This window comes from Gracilinanus agilis, chromosome 2 (assembly GCF_016433145.1).
Source record: "Gracilinanus agilis isolate LMUSP501 chromosome 2, AgileGrace, whole genome shotgun sequence".
Taxonomy (NCBI): Eukaryota; Metazoa; Chordata; class Mammalia; order Didelphimorphia; family Didelphidae; genus Gracilinanus; species Gracilinanus agilis.
In genome coordinates this window covers 37,585,755-37,607,866 of record NC_058131.1, presented here as the reverse complement: position 1 = coordinate 37,607,866, position 22,112 = coordinate 37,585,755, and the positions used below count along the sequence as shown (strand labels likewise).

Here is a 22,112-nt window from a genome sequence, read left to right as displayed (position 1 = left end):
AGAATGCAGCTGGAGCACGGCTCTGTCCGGGGCACGCCTTGAGAGTGTCCAAGTAGCAGTACGTATGAACAAGAAGAACCCAAGCACTCCGCCGAGTGGACACAGCCCTTGTGGATAGATATCAGAGTAGACAGGCTCAGAAATCATGATGCTAGATGGCTTGGCCAGCAGGGAGTGGGCAGCACCGTCCGTTAGGACGAAGGCTCCTGCAGGGGGGACGAGGCGCTTGTGCTGCAGCTCTGTGCCACAAACAGCACACGAGAAGCAACACCAGGAAATTCTGTTCTGAAGCTGTCCTTGGTAGGGAAGAGCGAGTTGTGGGGTTGGAAGTTGCAGAATTGCCTCATCCCAGTCATTTTCCCAACAAAAATCATTGAATACCTGAAAACAAAGCAAGAAACTTCCCAGGAAGGTGCTGAGTTACATTCCTGAATGGAGAGAGCGAGGAAAGGATTTGAACCCTGTTCATTCATTTCTGGCCCACCTTTTCAGTAGTCCTGCTCCAAAGGCTGCTGCCAGTAGTGGTGAGTGATTGATGGGATGTACATAATTAGAAAGTATTGATTTTGAAAAGTAACCAGCTTGCTTCCCTTGGGGCTCAGCATGGGAAATGATTTATGTGTCTGACTTTGAGAAGTAAAATGAATTATTTACAATATGCAGAATTCAGGATGAAGTGAGGAACATAGTAAGAAGATTGTCAAGCAGTGCTTGACCAGGACTTCTCCAACCCTTACCATCCTGAGAGCTTCCCCCTTTGTTCTGCCAGCCTCGTGCCTCCCCCGCGCTCCTTGTGAGGGACGGTCTCAGGGTGAATATGCCTGTTTTTGGTTGTTTCAGAAATTGCTGACATTCCAAGATGTGGCCGTGGACTTCACCCGAGAGGAATGGGGGCTGCTGGAGCCAGCTCAAAAGGACCTGTTCAGGGACGTGATGCTGGAGAGCTACGAAAACTTTGTGTCCTTGGGTAAGGACAGCGTTCTTTTTTCAGTCGTCTGGCCATTGGCATATCGGTACCTCCTTGCTTCCTTACGGTTGTGGGATGTGTGAAGGCCTCTGCTGCTGTTTGGTGTGCATCCTCTGTGGAAAGATTCCTAAATCCTTTAGTAAGAGGTGGTGTGCCTTCTGCCTCATCCCTGCTAGGAGGTCTTTGGCTCGTGCTGGGACTCAACAGCCTGACTGTGCTCCTTCTGGGATGGGGGGAGGAGGAGGTAGCCTTGGTGCTGGCAGCCAGTCCCCTGCCCTTCCAGGAGGAGGGTGTACACAGATTGAAGGGGATCTCTGCATAGAGGATGCTCACTGCTAGATTGAAGGAGTTTCTGTGGAAAGCAAGGAGGAGGCTCCCAAGAGGGAAAAGCCAAGCCCAGTAGCAGAGTAGACTGGGGCAGGTTCTGCCATCTGTCCATCCAGGTCAAAGATTCTGCACTCAAGTACTGGAAGATAGGAAACACTCCTGTCTTCTTAGCAGAAGTGTTAAAATGAATGCATTTTCTTTGAACCTAAATCACTCCTCTCTCCAGCCTTAATAGGATCACAAGACAAGAGTTTCCTTCTAAGGTCCTTCCTGTTACACCATCTATTTATTCCTTGAAGAGAAAGAGGCTAAGGTTACCTTCCGAGGTGTGTTCTTTCTTCAGCACTTTTCCAATTATTTCCCAATGAGCAGGGCTTCCAGATTCCAAAGAAGATGTGATCTCCCAGTTGGAGAAAACAGAGGCACCAGGACCACCTGAAGGAGAAGTCCCAGGAGACACTTACACAGGTGAGCGAGTAAAACCTAGACAAGTGGACAGGATTGAGAGTCCCAACCCAGCTGCTAAGGAAGGACAAATGACCTTGGAGCACTGGGCTGCGGCCTCTGCTTAAAGGCCCCGTGCAGAAAGTGGCTGCTATCCTTATTAAGCTATTTCTTATGGCCCCCTCTTTCACTTGAAGAAATCACTCTCCTGGTCTCCTGGTCTCCCAGTCATAGAGAAAGAGGTGTTCTTCCTTCTGATGCCCACCCTTCCCCCTATCTTGGGCACCATCCTTTCTTGTCCCTTCTCAGGATATTTTCTCCTCTTCTTGTATCTGGACTCACTCCCAAGATTCCTTTCTTTCTACTGACAGGTATATGTAGACTTGTTTAGAAAAACAAACCTTTGCTTGTTCCTGACATCTGTTTTGTCTGCCTTGCAGTTCATCTCTGTCCACTGTCAAAACTTATAGGCACATACCATTCTCACTTCATGTATAAACACTGGGAAATTCTGCTCTGAGACGCCTTCTCTCCAACTGGAAAGAGCTTGTTGTAAGGCTGGACATTATGGAACTGTCTTATCACTTCCCCGTTGCCCTAGGCAGTGATGCAGATCTCCCTACTAAAAAGTAATGAATGTTGGTGAATTTTGCTCCGTACCTGCTTGAAAGCAAAGGGGAAAAGTGAGATCTTGATTTGCTTGTAGTAAGTTGGTTAACCATGACAGGAACTCAACCTTAAACTTTCTTTCTGTGAGGCCAGCACCTTTCATCCTTACAGTGCTGGTATTGCTTCTCCTCCTACTATAAAATTCAAAGGTTTGTTCCTACATTTTAATCTTCTTTTACCTGTTTGCAGCATCTCACAATTTTTAGGAACCACTTAGAACATTGAAGGGTGTATTTTCAGTTGGGTGCAGATTTCATAGATTTCACTTGACATCTTCTGGGGCCCCTTCCAGTTCTGAGATTTGATGATAGGCCTTCTATCCTATGTGGTGTAATTTATTTTATTTTATTTTATTTTATTTTATTTTATTTTATTTTTATTTATTTATTTTTAAAGCCCTTACCTTCCGTCTTAGAGTCAATACTGTGTATTGGCTCCAAGGCAGAAGAGTGGTAAGGGTAGGCAATGGGGGTCAAGTGATTTGCCCAGGGTCACACAGCTGAGAAGTGTCTGAGGCCAGATTTGAACCTAGGACCTCCCGTCTCTAGGCCTGGCTTTCAATCCACTGAGCTACCCAGCTGCCCCCCTATGTGGTGTAATTTAGAAAGAATTAAACATGCTGGAGTGTATTCAGAAGGATGACTAGGATGGTGAGAGGAATGAAGACCACATCATCCTAGGATTGGCTGAAATTAATGGGTTTAGCCTAATGAAGAGAAGAATTTGGAGGAGACGTGATAGTTCTCTCCAAATATTTGAAAGGGCTGACCAATGGAAGCAGTATTGCCTGGTCGCTGAAGAAGAACTAAGAAGTTTCTTGATTAGAGTTCTCTACAAGTGGAATGGTGAAACTACCATTGAGAGACAGTAGCTTCTTTCTCAATGGAAGCATTAAGCAGAAGCAAGATGGGCACCCATTTGAAGTGTCATGGTGTGAGGAGTCTTGGTCATGGACAAGATTTAGACTTAATGCAAGAAACACAGCTTTCTGAAAGTAAAATGGACTGATTCCACAGGTAGTGGGTTCTCCCTTATGATTCCTTGTCAAGACTTTCCTGGGGGAGATTCCCATCAGCTTTGGATTAGGCATCTCAGACTGTGATAGTCTGATCTCTTTCCTTGGCATTCTACAATACTAGTTCTTCTATTTCTTGAATGGTTTCATCTCTACATTTTTTATTATCTCCTTTGACACCAAGCCATTTCCGACCAATTTTGGGGAATCCCTTCAGGCCTCTTGTCTTCATTCTTTCTTCTGAAAGATCACTCAGGACTGAGACTTTAGTTGTCTCTTCTCTTTTCACTCTTATACTCTCTTCCTTGGTGATTGATTAATGGTCATATATCTCTTTTAAACAACTCCCAAATACATATATCCTTTCCTAAAATTTCACTTCAACTTCAGTCCCCTGTCTGTATGTACTTATTTGTTCAGGTGTCACTTCTGTGAAACATGAATATATAGGCTCCCAAAGTAGCAAAATTCCCTGAGGTCTAAATGTTCTTTCTTGTTTTAGACTTTTATTTGTATTCATGTTGTCTCCTAATGGTAGAATGAAAGAATGTGAGCTCAGAGATTGTTTTTCTGTTTTTCCTATTTTTCTCTTGAGTACCTAGTACCATGTCTTGAAAAAGATGGACACTATATATCCATCAAATCAAATCAAGTGTCAAAGTTGTGAGGCCATTTTTGGATTTTCGTAGGCAGATTATGGGAGAAACGTCGAGAGAAGCCTGGAGGATCAGAGAGAAGAGTAGTGTCATTGGATTGAGAGGTGATTTAGGGAGGCCTTTAGATACCCTCCTTAGCCTTTTGATACTGTCCAAGAGTAGTGAGGGAATTGTCAGGTTGTGAACAGGAAAATACTGTGATGAATTTAAAGCTTTGGAAAAATTAATAAAGTTTTGTAGAAAATTGATTAGAAGGAGAAATAACTGGGCTAGTTCCTGAATTCACTGTAAAATGATAAAATTTAGGGTTCAGGACCACTCCTGCTCTCCTCAGATCCTTCTTCATCTTGTAATATTTCCCCTGTCCCTCATCTTAAATCTATACCATTGTGATTGTGTCTGCTAGCAACACTCATGAATGAGTTCTGCTCTTGCTCAGTACTTTCTGTCATCTCCTTAGATTTTAATTCCCTATTTGATGACTCTCAAAATTGCCCCAACTTTCCTTCTAAGGTAGGAAAATGGTGCTTTTTTCCTCTCCCATTGGAAGTGAAGGAGCTTATTCTCTTTCCAGCCTTTAAAGCCATAGTGTGCTGGAATGTTCTTGAAGAAATACAGTAAGTAGTTGGTGATCTTTCGTCTGCATCATTGCCCTTCAAGTATTTAACTACAGTTGTCATGTAGCTCCTCCATTTCATCTTCTGTAATCTCAGCACTCACCACTTCTTTGACCAAAACTTATCTGACATAACCCTGACTGCTTCCCTATCCTGGCTGTTTTTTATCCTGATTGTTTTTTTTCCTAAAATGCCTCCAGAATCAAACAGTATCCTAGGGTTTGTTCTTGTTTAGAGGGCAATTCCAACAGCGCTATCATTTTCCTTGTTCTGCAAACCATATTTCTGCCTGCAGCCTGCCATTTGGATTGCCACTGTTTGCTCTTGCTGTGCTCAAAATTTCCCATCTTTTTTCCCACTGAACTTGTTTGTAGAGAAGCCTGCCCCAATTTGTACTTGGAAATTGGTCTTTTGAAACTCTACAGGTTCAATCTTGTTGGGTTGAATCCAACATTCTAGTTTGGCAAGGATTTTTCTTTTGATCCTGATTCTCATGTGATATGTTGAATCTGTCTTCTAACTTTGTGTCACCTGCAGTTGTGATAAGCATACCATCTGTCCCGTCAATAAGCCATTATTAAATAGTCTAGGATGAATGGCAGAACCTGAAGGCCCTGTACTAGAGCAGTAGTCTTCAGACTTTTAAAATTGTACATCAACCAGTCTATTAAGTATATTCCCCCAAGGTATATTAGTTATTTATATGTAAATTATATATGTACTTATTTTACTAGTATTTCACTTATTAATATAGCATACATGAAAAATAATATAAAAAGGAAGAAAAATGAAGTCATTTTAAGCAATTATTTTATTAGTAATGTTTTTAGAACATTGCAATGGAATATGACTTATTTTGAAAATCTTATTTTTAAGCACTTTGTGATAAAACTTTTTAAAGGTTTGATTCTAAATTCAGCTGTCATAGTTGAAAAAGATGCATCCTCAGTGATGGTAAAGAAATTTCTATTCAAAGTAATTATAAAATGTATAGATTATTTGAGGAGTAATAGTTATGTTACCAAACATTCCTTAAAGAAACAAATAGGTGGAGGAATAGTCCATTGGTCATGAATGGACTGTGCCAATATAATAAAAATGAAAATATTACCAAAACCAATTTATAGGCTTATATCAATCACACTGCCAAAGAAATACTTTACATAGCTCAACAAAATAGTAAATTTTATTTAGAGAAAAAAAAATATAGAATTTTAAGGTAAATAATAAAAATAGTAGTAATGAAGAGGGGTTAGAATTCCAGGCCACACGTTGGAAAACAGAAATCATCAAGATCATTTGGTATTGCTTAAAACAAAATAAGGGGAAAAATCAGTGGAGAAGACTAAGTTAAGGAAACTCAGAAATAGTGGAACTAAACCCAGTGTTCAATAGACCTCTAAAGTAAATTGCCTGGTAAAGAACTCTTTTGTTGATAAGAACTACTGTGAAAACTGGAAAGCAATCTGGTTGAAATTAGATTGAGACCAGCATAGTACACCATACTCCCCAGTTAAGTCAGAATGGATCTATGACCTGAATATTAAAGATCATAATTTTTAAAATTTTTCAAAGACATATTCATATCCATGAATGGGAAGGGAATTATTGATCAAGCAAGAACTTATATAAAGAAATGCTGATAATTTTTATGTATTTATTTTTAATCCTACAACTTTGCTGAATTGATGGTTTCAGTTAACTTTTTCATTAACTCTAGGGTTTTAAAATTATATAATTTAGAAAAAGTGGTAATTTTGTTTCCTGAGGCGGCTCAGTAGATAGAATGCTGGATCTGGAATTAGGAAGATTTGAGATCAAATTTGACCCCAGACATTTATTAGCTGTCAACCCTGGGCAATTCACTTAATTGCTCTCTGCCTCAGTTTTCTCAGCTATAAAAAGGGGATAATAATAGCACCTGTGTCCCAGGGTTAATGTCAGGATCAAATGGATAAATATTCATAAAGTGCTTAGCATAGTGCATGGCACTTAGTTGGTGCCTAATAAATCTTCAATTCTTCCCTTTTTCTTCCTTCTTCTCTTCTGTCTCCCTCCTTCTCTTCTTCCTTCTTTCTCTCTTTGCCTATGCTTACTTATTCCTTTAATTTTTCTTTTGTGTCATAGGGACTATGTTAAATAGTAGCAGTGCTTAACAATCTCTGCTTAACAAAACAAGACATAGAGACAATTACAAAGATAAAACAGGCTGTTTTCATTACATGAAATTGAAAAGCTATTGAAAGAACAAAATGAATGCAACTCAGATAAGAATTAAGAAAAAAAATCTTGATATCAGATATCTGATAAAGGCCTGATCTCCAAAGCCAAATATAGAATACTAACAAATAAAAAGGACCAAAAGCCATTTCCTATTGGATTAGTGGTCAAAGGATGTGTGTGTGTGTGTGTATATATATATATATATATATATGCATATACACATATAAGAATTGCAGGCTATTTATTAATAACTATGAAAGAATACTCTAGATCAGTGGTTCCCAAACTTTTTTGGCCTACCGCCCCCTTTCCAGAAAAAATACTACTTAGCCCCCTGGAAATTAGTTTTTTTTTTTAAATTTTGTTTTTAAACCCTTGTACTTTGGTGTATTGTCTCATAGGTGGAAGATTGGTAAGGGTGGGCAATGGGGGTCAAGTGACTTGCCCAGGGCCACACAGCTGGGAAGTGGCTGAGGCCGGGTTTGAACCTAGGACCTCCTGTCTCTAGGCCTGACTCTCACTCCACTGAGCTACCCAGCTGCCCCCTGGGTATTATTAGCAATTAATAGGAAAGATAAATGCACCTGTGGCCATCACCACCCCCCTGGATTGCTGCAGCACCCACCAGGGGGCGGTAGCGCCCACTTTGGGAATCACTGCTCTAAATCATTAATAGTTTGAGAAATGCAAACAGTAGCACTGAGATTTCCCCCCACACTCAAAAGTTGGCCACAGTGACAAATATCAGGAATAGTCAACGTTGGAAGGGTTGTGAAAAATCAGGGGCACAAATGTATGTTGTTGGAGCTGTGAATTGGTTTGACTCTTTTAGAAATCAGTTTAGAATTATGCAGATAAAGTGACCAAAATGTCAATACCTTTTGACTCAGAGATTCTACTAAGTATTTGCCCTAAGATATCATTCACAAAAAGAAGAGGCCCATCACCCTTATATAAGGCAGCACTTTTTATGGTAGTAAAGAACTGGAAACAAAATAGATGTCCATTGATTGTGTAATAGATAAACAAATCATGGTGCATGAATATAATGAATGCTATGTTTTCTGATAAGCATGATAAATACAGAGAAACATGGAATCACTAAATATGAACTGATGCAAAAATGAAATCAGCAGAGCCAGGAAAATGAAATATCCAGTGACCACAAGAGTGTATGTAGAAAGAGCAGGCACCAAAACATTTGAAATATTGAATCAGAATGTTGCAAAAATTATAAAGAACCAAACTTGGCCCCCCAAGAAGATAAATGAGAAGAAACTTCTCTCAGCTCCTTGCAAAGGTGGGGATCCATGGGTGTGGATCATTGCATATAAAATAAAAAATTTCCAATTTATTGATTTGTTTTGCTGAATTTTTTCTGTATTTCCTCTTTTAAAAAAAATCTTTGATAGGGCCTTCTGGGAGGCATAAAAGGGTAGAATATAGGGATAAACATAGGAAGTACAAAGCAGAAAGATAAATAGGGCCATCTGTAAAAGTGCATCATTAATTACACATACTTCATCATGATGCTTATTTTTTTAGCCCTCTTCACCAATTATTCAAAAATTTTTAAAATTGAAGTTGATTAATAAATTTCTGTCTTCCTCTATTCAGGAGTTAATTCTGATTTTTTTAAACAGTGGATTCAGAATCTACTGAAACTTAGTTTAGAATTATGTTTTTTACATACATAGATATGAAATTTTTGTAGTTCTTACAAGTATGAAAAAGTAAGAAAGAAAAATTTCTACCAAATTAAAAGATATATCAAAAAAGTTGAACACAGTTGAACATTGTATACAGAATACCACATTCATAATCCTCTATTCTTGCAAAAGAGCTGGGTAAGGTTTCTTCTTGAATCTCTAATAAGGACTTCATTTGGTCACTCTTAATTTCATATCACTGAATTCTGATTATTTAGTTGTTACTATTTTTGTTTACATTGTTGTCATTCAGAATATTGTTTTTGTAATTCTCCTTACTTCAATTTGTATCAGTTCATGAGTCTTCCCACACTTCTTTGTATTCTTTATTTTTTATAGCACAGTAGTACTCCATTGCATTCATCAGTTAGCTAAATAAATATTTATTACATGTTGGTTATGTGCCAGATGGTGAAATAAAAAAGGCATTCTAATAGTGGGGACAACATAGAAATAATGAGATACAGGAGATACATACTAATCCACACATAAGGATCCCTGGGGTCTGTATATTGACAGTTTAAACATTTAGCATTATCTTTGTTATATTGTGTTTTTTAATTTATTTTGTTATATTTTTATTTATTTTGTTAAATATTTTCTAATTACATTGTAATCTGATTCAGGCTTGACATCTCTGCCTTACAAGTTACCCAGTTTGAGATGCCTGAATGACAGTGATGGTGTGACTACTGCCCAGGAGAGAAACTAGGGTTGGATATATAAATCTGAGTTTCATATGCATAGAGATAGTCTTTGAACCAGTAGTGGCTATTGTGATTTCTAAGTGAGGTAGTCTAGAGAAAAAAGAATAGAGGGTCCGTGGCAGAGCCTTGTATGATAAATAGGATTAATAGTGTGTCACCCATGGAAAAACTAGCATAGACAGGGAAGGAACAGACAGATAGCAGTAATTCAGAAGTCTGCTCAAATTTGACATGTTTCCAAAAGGTGCAGCATTATGCACAATTCAAAATTGTTCAATAAAAAACAAAGGGTTTATGGGGAAAATGGAGCATGGTACAACTTGAAAATACTATCAGCAATACATAAAAAATAATAGGAGCCTAATAAAAAATAGTAGCTAAGTTTTATATGTATTAAAAGGTTAAGAAATATGTAAATATGTAATACACTAAATAGTGGCTCTCTTTGGCCTCAAGCTGCTGCTTGACCTGGAGGGTGGAGGCTCTGGGTGCTAAGCACCTTGGCTGTGGTCGAAAGTAGAGGAGGGCTTAAGGGCTGACCCCAGCTTCTGATACACTAGAAGATTTATGATAAATATTACACACTGAAAAAGAGCCGACATTTAGTTCATGAAAGTGGTTTGGATTTACTGAGAAGTTATATGGATTTCAACCTTTTCAACTTTTTTTGCAGAAGAAATTGTGTTTAAGTCAACTTGAAATTTGCATCATGCTCAAAATATTTCTTACTTATCTTTGTCATGCTGAAAACATTCTTTTTGAAACAAGTTTTAAAATGCAACTGACTGCTATTTGGAATGAGAAAGTGATTGACCATATCAAATGCAGCAGAGAGATCGAGAAAAACACCACTCACCTTTGGCAATGAATAGAACCCTGGCCACTTTGGAGAGGGCAGTTTCCAGTAGGGTGAGGAGGTCAGTGGCCACATTGGAAAGAGTTTGGAATGGAAGTGGAGGCATAGAGAGTAGGCAGCTTTTCTAAAGGATTCTAGGCACAAAAGGGAGGAGAGGTAGAGGATTCTTCACTTGCTGGGATGGTAGGATTGAATGAAGGGTTTTTTAAAATGGATTAGAAAAGAGTGAATTTGTAGGGAGTAGGAAGAGAGAGAGCCCAAAACTGATGATAAAAGAATGGTTAGGATAGTGTATGTATTACCTGATCATTTCACACAGATGCTGAGTGAGGACACGAATGTCAGTACTAAGACACTACAATTTGGAAGGGGTTGGGATATTGGAAGAAGAATTTGGGTTGGCAAACAAGCACCAATTATCTCTTCATGGAAGGCCAGAGTAAAGGATTAGATTGTTAATACACTACAATGTGTTTGTTCCCTGGTTGATTAAGCTCTGCCGTTTCCATTTCTTTGCTACCACAAAAAGTGGTATAAAAGTGCTACTCTAAGTACTTTGGTGTATATAGGGCCTTACTTTTGTCAATGAGCTTATGGAGGAAATACCTAGGAGTAGAATATCTGGGTCAGAGTGTATGGATATTTTAGTAATTTCCTTTGTATGATACTGGATTCACAGTTCCACCAAACATTCTGTTAGTATGCTTGCTTTTCCACAGTCCATTTTACATTGATTTCCCATCTTTTGTTATCATCCTACTTTTCTAAATGAAACCTAGGAATAAAAAAAAAAAAAACTTCATTTATCTTATTAAGTATTTGGAGTATTCCTTTGTATTATTGTTTAACAATTTGTGATTCTTTTTGAGAAAAGCTTGTTCATGTATTTCAATCATTTATTAATTGAGGACTTGCTTTTGGTCTTATATATTTCTATTAGTTTTCTATGTATCTTGGGTATCAATCTCTTGTTAGAGGTATTTGATTCCTACCTTAGTTGTGATATCCTAGTTGTGGTATTTTTTTCCTTCCATAGCTTTTTGATATCATGTAATTAAAAGGATGTGTTTTATCTTTTGTAATTGTCTATATTCCTTGACTAAGAATTCATCCTTTGCCCTCAACTGTGAAATCTTTATGATAAGCTTCTCTTAGTTTTCTTATTTTATGGTCTTTAATGGGATCATACACCTATTTTGAATGGATTATGGAATGTGGTATGAGCTGTTGTTCTAAACCTAATTTCTGCCAAACTACTTTCTAGTCTTCAAAGTGTGTCATAATTCCTAGGTAATGTGCATTTTTAGATTTGTTGAACACTGAGTTATTGAGCCAAGTTAATTCTGTGTCTTCCTTGTCTAGTCTGGTACACTGATGTCATTTTTTTCTGTTTTTTTTTTTTTTTTTTATCCAGTGCCAAATGCTTTTTTATTGCTTCTTAACAATATTATTTTAGTTTGAGAAATGCCGTTTCTTCTTCATTTCTTCCTTCTTTCATTATTTTCCTTAAAATTCTAGGGCTTTTGTTCCCCCAAATAAATTTAATAATTTCATTTAGATCTGTAAAATATCCTACTGGTATTTCTGTATAGCTCTAAATCTGTAAACTTTGATGTTATGGACAATTTTATTATATATGTTGACTTTCTAATCTTCAGGGTATAATCAGTTCATTGATCTTCCTTGTTAATCCATATTCCACATAATTTTGTCAATTTTTAAGTTTTTTTTTAAAGGTTTTTTTTTTATTTTAAACCCTTAACTTCTGTGTATTGACTTATAAGTAGAAGAGTGGTAATGGTAGGCAATGGGGGTCAAGTGACTTGCCCAGGGTCACACAGCTGGGAAGTGTCTGAGGCCGGATTTGAACCTAGGACCTCCTGTCTCTAGGCCTGGCTCTCAATCCACTGAGCTACCTAGCTGCCCCCAATTTTTAAGTTTTTTGTGTGACTGCTTGTCAGATTTAATTTTTAATATTTGCTTCATAATGTGGCTCATACAGAATGTATTCGAAGAACAGAGGTATTACTTTATTAATTTTCTTATTTGCCACTTATTATTAAAAGATAATATTGTTCATATTATCTTTTACCAATAATATATGTATTTAATACCAACATATATATATATTTGATATATATATATATATATATATATATTTAAAATCTTACCTTCCATCTTAGAATCAATATTGTGTGTTGGTTCTAAGGCAGAAAAGTGGTAAAGGCTAGGCATTGGGAGTCAGTGAAGGACTTGCCCAGAATTACATAGATAGGAAGTGTCTGAGGCTAGATTTGAACTCAGGACCTCTCATCTCTAGACCTAGTTTCTAATCTACTGAGCAACCTAACTGTTCCCTTAACAATAATACCTTTATAATAATCTTATTTTGAATATATTTTCTATTTTGTGACTTTAGTTAAAGCTTGATCATTTAATCTGTAAATTCATTTCAGTTGTGCATACATAAACTGCAGCACACTGATTCATCCTGACATTAGACAACGAGTGAGGCTACTCCTCTGAGGATACTCCTCTTGGCCTCTGTGTAACACATATCATTTGACTTATATATTGAGTGAGGACACTAATGTCAATATGTATATTAAATATTTGTAAAGCTAAATACAAATAGAAGTTTTAATCTTCCCCTCCTCAGAGGTGGAATAGTGTAATAGATAAGAGAACTTAGTGCTGACCTAGGAAGACCTGAGCTCAAGTTCTATTCCTGACATATATTAGCTGTAGAACCTAAATTACTAGATTATTAGAGGTTATTAAACTTCTCAATGTCTTGGAAGCTTTCTAAAATGAGAAGGTGCAGAGAAGGAGATGACTTAGATTCATTGTAAAGGGGGATTCCTCAAGAGGGAGTTCTTTATATTCATGAAATTACAGGTCTAACCCCAACCTTATCACCACAGTGAATTGTTGCAAACAAACAGCTCTTGAGGTGAAGACACCCCATTTTGGAATCCACTCACTATGGCATGAGGACATTAATGATTACTCTTAAGCTCTGATTATTCAATGACTTCATCACTGTGCTCTTCTCCATCTTGGCAATAGAGATAGCAGGAAAGATTTAATCTTATGCTGTGGAAAAAAATCCAGGCAAGTTATGAACAGTGTTTCCCTATACTATTTGTATTTTGGCCCAAACACAATTTTATCCATATAGAATGCTCCCCGGGAGGAAATTTCTTCTACCAGTGCAGATTGGTAACTACTGTAACTTATACTTTGAGAAAGTTGCTTGGGCTAGTGAGATTAAATGACTTGAAGCTAGACCGTGTCATTCTGATTCTGAGGCAGCTATTCTATCCAGTATGATTCTCTCTGGTCTGATACTATCAGAAAGGAAATTAAGTTAACCTTCTAGGATTTCTTCTTGATTATCCTATGCTTACACTTTGCTCTGGTAGGTTCCTTTTCCAAATTTTCAGTAACTATGCCAGTAAAAACATCCTAGCAGGGCAGCTAAGTGGCTCAGTGGGTACCAGACCTGGAGATGGGAAGTCCTGGATTCAAATCTGGACTCAGACACTTCATAGCTCTCTGACTGTGAGCAAGTTACTTAACCCTAGTTGCCTAGCCCTTACTGCTCTTCTGCTTTGGCACTGATATTTCTATTGATTCTAAAATAGTAAGGGTTTAAAAAAATAAAATAAAACACCTTAGAATTTCAGAAGGAATTGAAGGAAAGCTTACTGTTTATAATTTGTCTCCATTCTTCCTTTGTTGGAGGAAAAATTACATTTTGAGAAGCTTATTTCCTTGCCATAAGTTCTCATTTTTTCTTGCTTATCACTTATTCTATATGTATTTGTATAGAAATATCTGGGACCAAAGATTTCTATTTACTTGTCTTTTGGAATTCATTAAATCCATGATCAAGATACTGCCATTACAGTATTTTAATTCCATTTGTACCTTCATGACCAGATTTTCTTTTCCAAAATCTATTCTTTCCTTTTAGTCTCCTGCCTTCTATTGGCAAGACAGATAAAAACTTTCTCTTTGTTCTTAGAGGCTTTGGAGTTTTGCTCAGGACTTCATTATTTCTAGTGATATTCCTTAAGTTCTTGCTAATCCTTTCATGAATCACCAGAATTAGATAGTAACCATCAAGTTTTGACCAGTCTTATAAGTTTGTTATTTTTAAGATTCATACTCTGGAAAGTCAATAAATATTACTATGTTTATTATTGTTGATAAATAGCCAGCTTCATACCCTTTAACGGGAAGTCTGTAACATTTTATATCTGTTCTTCCTTAGACCATTAGTGGATGGTTTCCTGTCATTATCTTTTAATCACTATCATGGTTATTTGGATTATAAGTTATATGCCAATATCATAAGTCATAATTCCCCATTATTTTGAAATAGCCTTATATCTTGCTTATTCCCTACTGTCAAACAGTCTTTCTTCCCTTTCTCTCCTGTGTCCTCATTCTTCTACATTCTAGCAAGGATACTACCCAGCCTTTCCCACATCCATTTCTTTATTTTCACCTTGAAACCTTTCCATTTTGCTTTCCTCATAGAACATTGAATATTGACACCTTTTTTCCCCCTAGATTTTCTTCATGAATATAATGTATTTGGAAGACTTCCTACTGGAGAGAAACCACTTGAATTTAAAGAATGTGGGAAAGCAAACGATCTAGGCCAAGATCAAAAAATAAATACTGGAGGTACATCCTGTTGCTGTAATGATTGTGGGAAAGTCTTCGGTCAGAATCAACACCTTAAAATACATACAATATTTCTTACTGCCAAGGATTCCTTTGAATATAATGAATGTGGGGAAGCTTACCTAGCTGAACATCAGAGAATTCATACTGAAGATAAACCATATAAATGTAATTTATGTGTGAAAGTCTTCAGCAGTAAGCATTATTTAGGGCTACATGAAAAAAATCATACTGGAGATTTACTCTATAAATGTAATGAAGTTGGAAAAGCCTTTAGGAAGAAGGGAAACTTATATGAACAGAAGAGAGATCAGTGTGGTGAGAAACCCTACTTAATTAATAAATATGGGAAAGCCTTCACACCGAAGAGAAGCCTAAAAATCCGTGATGTAATTCATACTGGAAAGAAGTTCTTTGAATGTAATGAATGTGGGAAGGGCTTCAAACATCGATCAGTCCTTTTGAGACATCAGACAAGTCATACTGGAGAGAAACCTTACATATGTAATGAATGTGGTAAAGCCTTCAGCCAAAAGGGAAACCTTAAAATGCATAAGATAATTCATTCTAGAAATAAGCCCTTTGAATGTATGCAATGTGGCAAAGGCTTCAGGAATAGCTTTTCCCTTTTACAACATGAGAGAGTTCATACAGGAGAGAAACCTTTTGACTGTCATGAATGTGGGAAAGCTTTTAGCCAAAAGGCAAACCTTAATTCACATAAGAGAATTCATACTGGAGAAAAGCCCTATGCATGTAATGAATGTGGGAAAGCCTTCAGCCAAAAAGCCAGCCTTAATTCACATAAGAGAATTCATACTGGAGTGAAACCATATTCATGTAGTGAATGTGGAAAGACCTTTAGTCAAAAGGGAAATCTTAAAATGCACATGATAACTCATACTCAAAAGAAGCCCTTTGAATGTATGGAATGTGGGAATAGCTTCAGAAATACCTTTCACCTTTTACAACATGAGAGAATTCATATTGGACAGAAACCCTTTGAATGCAATGAATGCGGGAAAGGCTTCAGACACATTTCAGTTCTTTTGAGACATTATAGAAGTCATACTGGAGAAAAACCCTATGAGTGTAATGAATGTGGGAAAGCCTTCAGCCAAAAGGGAAATCTTAAAATGCATAAGTTAACTCACTCTAGAAAGAAGCCCTTTGAGTGTATGGAATGTGGAAAAGGCTTCAGGAATAGTTTTTCCCTTTCTCAACATGAGAGAATTCATACAGGAGAGAAACCTTATGTATGTAATGAATGTGGGAAGGCCTTCAGCCAAAAGACAAACCTTAATTCACATAAAAGGATTCATACCGGAGAAAAAGCATATTCATGTGATGAGTGTGGGAAAGCTTTTGGGAATAGCTTTTATCTTTTACAACATGAGAGAATTCATACTGGAGAGAAACCCTTTGAATGTATTGAATGTGGGAAAGGTTTCCGGTACATCTCAATCCTTTTGAGGCATCAGAGAACTCATACTGGAGAGAAACCTTATGAATGTAATGAATGTGGAAAAGCCTTCAGCCAAAAGGGAAACCTTAAAATGCATAAGATAATTCATTCCAAAAAGAAGCCCTTTGAATGTATGGAATGTGGCAAAGGCTTCAGGAATAGCTTTTCCCTTTTACAACACGAGAGAATTCATACTGGAGAGAAACCCTATGAATGCAATGAATGCGGAAAAACCTTCAGACAAAAGACAAACCTTAATTCACATAAGAGAATTCATACTGGAGAGAAACCCTATGTATGTAATGAATGTGGGAAAGCATTCAGCCAAAAGGCCAGCCTTAATTCACATAAGAGAATTCATACTGGAGTGAAACCATATTCATGTAATGAATGTGGGAAGGCCTTCAGCCAAAAGGCAAGCCTTAATTCACATAAGAGAATGCATGCTGGAGTGAAACCATATTCATGTAGCGTATGTGGGAAAGGCTTCAGTAATAACTTTTATCTTTTACAACATGAGAGAATTCATAGTGGAGAGAAACCATTTGAATGTAATGAATGTGGGAAAGGCTTCAGACACATTTCAGTCCTTTTGAGACATCAGAGAAGCCATACTGGAGAGAAACCCTATGAATGTAACGAGTGTGGGAAAGCCTTCAGCCAAAAGGGAAACCTTAAAATGCATAAGATAATTCATTCTAGAAAGAAGCCATTTGAATGTATGGAATGTGGGAAAGGCTTCAGGAATAGCTTTTCCCTTTTACAACACGAGAGAATTCATACTGGAGAAAAACCATTTGAATGTAATGAATGTGGGAAAGCTTTCAGCCAAAAGACAAACCTTAATTCTCATAAGAGAGTTCATACTGGAGAAAAACCCTATAAATGTAACCATTGTGGGAAAGCCTTCAGCCAAAAGGGAAGCCTTAATAAGCATCACAAAACTTGTAGGGGAGAGAAACACTTTGAATAAAATGAAAGGGCATTATTAGCCCATAGCCAGAGCTTATGGTATAATTCAGAGTACATATAGACCCTTTGAATATAGTGAATTTGAGAAAACCTCACATAGTTCATTGGAAGCATGGGATTCATAACAATGCATATACTCTGTGATTCAAATAAATGGGAAAACTTGCAGCTGGAAGGGAAAACAATATACACTAGAAAACTCATATTTGAGAAATATTTTTCATGTAATGAGTTGGAATTTTTAAGGAACATGAGACTATTAATGCTGGACAGAACATGTGAATGTACAGAATACGGAAAAGGTTTCATGTGAAAAAAAGCATTGCACATCAGAAAATTCATACTGAAGGCAAGGACCTAGTGTAACAATTGTAAGCAAACTTTTGAAAAGTAGAAAGTGGATCATAAGAGACTTCATACTGGAGAGAGAAATCCTTTGGATATAATGAAAGCCTTCAGACCAAGTCAAGCCTTTGTTATACATCATTCAATCATTAGGATGGATAACTTTTAAAAAACATTTGAGCAAATCTTCATCTAGAGGAAACAATTTGCAGAACATCAGCTTATTCACACTGGTGAGAATCTCCATATATGTAATGAATAGATCATGTCTCATCCCAGATATCATGCTGGAATTTAACTCTGTAAGTAGATAATGGAAGGGAAAAGCTTTGGAAAATTCTAGTCTTAGAATTTCAGAGTTGAAAAGGGCTTTAGAAACCTTCAAGTTCAACCTTCAATTGAAACAAAATTGCCCCCATATCATTTCAAATTACCATCTGGAATTTTTAAAAAGATTTTTAAAGAGAGAGAACTTGCTGCTTCCTACGGCAGTTCATTCCATTTTTGGATAGGGATAATTATTAATCTTTTTTTCTTTGGAAAGTGAAACTTAAAACACTTTTTGGGGGGCAACTTTTCCCTATTCCTCCTAGTTTCACCTGCAGCCAATGAAAATGAGCTTAATCTTCAATGAAAACAAAATAGATATTTGAAGATAGTTAAGCTGGCCCACCACCACCACTGAAATTTGTCTTCAGATAAAACATCCTTAATTCTTTCAATTCATCCTTATGAAGTAAAGGTCATTCATCTTCCTGGTTGCCTTTTGCTGCACATTCCTTAGATGATTCTAAAATGTGATTCCCAAAATGTACTAATAAATAAACATTTACTATGATGCAAATATGTTAAATGCTGGAGATACAAATGCAAAAGCAAGATAGCCCTTGCCTTTAAGGAACTTATATTCTAATTGCATATCAAAGTCACATCGCTTAGGTGCATGTTGACCCATGAAAATTATGATGTGAGAAATCACAAGGATGATGAATGGAGCTGTAGAAAAATTGATCAACATGCTTTTTTTAGTAGCAATAATAACATTAATTTAATTTTCAGCATGATTCCTGAGCTGGAAATCCAGACAGCAGGAAAGAAGGGGGCAAGGGTATGTGCTGCAGGTGGCAAGACTACTGTTGTGAATTATGAAATGTGACTAGGGTTAGCTAATTATAGGGGGCTATGTGAAATGCTCACAAGACAAATCAGCTTAGGCTTCAGGGTGGGAAATCAAGAGATGAAAGATGTTTCAGTTCTGATGACTAGTCTTGATCAGGAGTACTTAGCTTCTTTTGGTTATGTGGACTCCATTGGCAATTTGGTGAAGCCTATGGACCCTTTCTCCAAATAATGTTTTTAAATGCATGAGATAAAATACTTAGGATTATGAAGAAAACCTATTATATTGAAATACAGTTATCAAAATTTGTTTTCCATCCATGTTCCCAGACCTCTTGCAACCTATTCATTTAGATGTATAACTTATACTAGATAACCTATTCAATAGGTTAAGAATCTGTGCCCTAGATTTGCAATGGGCAGAGTTAACAATATGGTAATGTCTCTTTCATTCTGATGATTATATTTCTCCTTGTGTAGTCTAAGATGGAATTAGCATTTTTGGATATTCTTTCATAATGCTTGTCTCCTTCTGAGCTTATATTCCACTAAAATCTCCAGATATATTTCAGGTCAACTGCACTCCAGCCATACTGTTTCTTTGTTGTACTCAGGTGTAAGATTTTATGTACAGTTCCTATAAAATTTCATTTTACTTAATTTGGACTAATCTTTTTTGAAATCCTAGTTAGGTGATCCATAGTGTGTGTTATTCTTCCTGATTTTTGTCATGAGTTTTGATAACCATGTCTTTTTAAGCCAGTAACAAAGCATATAGCCCAGGATTCAGCATAGATCACTGGGTCACTTTATTGGAAATCTCTTAAATTGACACTGAAAAATGATCATCAGTTGAAATCATAATTTATCCAGTTCTGAAAAGGTTAGGTGAGATTTCTTCCCCAGCTACAGTAATGTTCCTTGAGAGAGAAAAATGTTTTTTCTTTCATTTGTCTTTTGGGTAATATATAGCTGCTATCCAGTGATGTTGTAGGTTCTAGGAGAAATTTAATAAGGTCCCTGGTCACAGGTAGCTCACAGCTAGGGCCTGGGAGATGAGGATGGACAATGACATACAATTCTATTACCAAATTACAAATGTTAAAAGTATGGGAGGTACACATATAGAAGAGTTTGTGTTGTCCGAGTGAAGAAGGATCATTAAGGTGAGGACTGGGAAAGGTTTTAAGAAAGCAATGGCCATAAAGTGTAGGCAAAATTTCAAGACAGACAGAACAGTTAGAATAGAGACCTTGATTGGGGCAGGGGCTCCTTTGGAGCATTCATGGGCATTATGGAGTACTCTGATATAAATGGAGTACATAGTGTTAGTTTAAGGGGTAGCCATGGTGTCTTGGAGGGGGCCACATTTGATTGTTTTCTAGACCCAGTTGGTGAGTGATTCTGTCTTGTCAGGATTCATGCTCACTTCCTATTACAGTACAGTGTGAGCCACCTATTTGGCAGAAGTTTTGTACTTAGCCCACAAATTTAAGCTAGTGGCTTTTAAGCAGTGTTTTAGAACCCTTTCCTACATGGTCTTTTAGTTAGAAATCACCCAGGTGGACAAGGACCTCCCATGAGTACATGACACCAATCACTCTCTGAATAAGCTGCGAAAGAGGAGCAGTGTCTTCTGGGCAGCCTTTTCTTCTTTGTTAGCCAGTGCCTTATGTGGACTGCTATGACCCACCTCCCAATTCTGAGGCACTAGTGATATATTTACCTTTAGCAGTGAGGCTAACGGATGGATCAAGTCAGCATTAGTATGGTTGTCGTGGTGATTATTATTAATATCTCATTTATTTTCTTACTGTTTCTGATTATATACTTAAATTGCAAAGGGCAACCCCTCTTTTTGGGAGATTTTTCCCAAGCAGAAGAATCTTTTGCATTAGGTATTATTTTAATGCTCTTTACTTACATGTTAAGAATTGATCATATTCATTTTGAAAGACTTAAGAACCCTAATCAATGCAATGAGTCGCCATAACTCCAGAGGACTGATAAAGGAGTGTGCTACCTACATCCTGAAAGGAGAGATGGACTCAAGATGCGTAAGGAGACAGAGATACGTTTTTGGACGTGGTTAATGTGTGGATTTGCTTTGCTTGACTGCTTCTTTGTTACAAGGACTGTGCTTTTTGTATTGGGAGAGAGGGAGCTTGCAAAGAAAAGATGAGACTCAATTGCAATATGTTTTTTTTTTATTCTCAGAAGGACTCCAAAAGGAAAAACGAAACAGAATAGCTTTGAAAGTAACATGGTGAATTGAGTATATACTTAAAAAAAATAAGTTCTGTATGATAGCCATTCACATCTTTGCATATCCTATTTTTTTGTTCTATTTTGCATATGGAAATATTCAATTTGTTAAAAAAAAGAGAATGTAAGCTACTGGAGGGCCAGAATATTTCATTTTAGTTGTATCCCTATCCCCACACAGAACAAGTGCTTATTAAATGCTTTTTCAATTTTTATTTTTAAGAAAGATAATAGTTTTCTTTGAAACATAGTCACTTGTAGCTTCATATATTTGCATGATAAAAGCCCATAGGTATTTTCCCACCATATAACTTCTATAAAAGGCTATGCACCCAATGCTCTTAAGCTAAGAGTAGCGCTGCCAAGGTCATTCTTGAGCTTTATTTGGATCCAAAATGAGGAGTTTGCTCATCCTGAGGTAACTGCCACCTTCCAGTGTCACCTACTGTAATCTTTAGATTAATTATGGATGCCAGAACATCAGAGATTTCCTTCTCGTTCCCCCAGTGAGCACCTCTTTTTGCATCTACTAGACGTGCTTAATATATACTAAAGGCAAGTTACTTCAGAGACTACTCGAATTGAGAAAGGACTGTCCTTCAACGCAAACATTTGAACTCTGCCTGTGGGTCCTCTTGAATAGTTAAGAACAGGCAAAGAGCCAGCAGAATTTGCTGGTACAAAATGACATTTTGCAATCTCCCAGCTATATAAGAATATTAATGTTTCTATCGGCATGGAAAAGGCTGGCCAAGGAACGCACTACTGGACCCAACAATGAACAGTTACTATATCTTCAATTGAAGTCTATATATCTTTAAAGACTTTTGTCATAGAAGTCCTGAGTGAGATTTGGTAGATTCCCAGATAGTGTATATATTTTGTAATTATTTTGAATGGAAGTCCACTCTTTATTCTGCTAGATTTTGTTAATGTACAGAGAAGCTGACGATTTTTCTGATTTTGTCCTGTTTTTTTTTTCACTGAAGTTATTGTTTTAATTTTCTATTAAATTTCTAGGCCTCTTTAAATAATATAATCTACAAATATTCATATTT

General features: G+C 37.0%; 1 protein-coding gene across 1 annotated transcript; it reads left to right on the top strand.

Annotated features, from left to right (window-relative positions):
* Window positions 1–155: 155 nt before the first annotated feature.
* On the top strand, window positions 156–17,326 carry LOC123233182 (zinc finger protein 420-like). Its single transcript, XM_044659332.1, has 6 exons — window positions 156–300; window positions 770–967; window positions 1,667–1,762; window positions 14,772–14,996; window positions 15,075–15,761; window positions 15,846–17,326. The coding sequence occupies exons 1-6, from the start codon at window positions 156–158 to the stop codon at window positions 17,324–17,326; spliced, it is 2,832 nt and encodes a 943-aa protein (XP_044515267.1).
* The last annotated feature ends 4,786 nt before the right edge of the window (window positions 17,327–22,112 follow it).

What these genes read in the sequence shown, in the direction of transcription:
- LOC123233182 (XM_044659332.1), top strand. Translation starts at nt 156, where the DNA reads ATGGCTTGGCCAGCAGGGAGTGGGCAGCACCGTCCGTTAGGACGAAGG. An exon ending in CCCAGGAGACACTTACACAG is followed by an intron (nt 1,763 to 14,771) that starts GTGAGCGAGTAA and finishes TTTTCCCCCTAG; the next exon opens with ATTTTCTTCATGAATATAAT. An exon ending in TTCCTTTGAATATAATGAAT is followed by an intron (nt 14,997 to 15,074) that starts GTGGGGAAGCTT and finishes TATGTGTGAAAG; the next exon opens with TCTTCAGCAGTAAGCATTAT.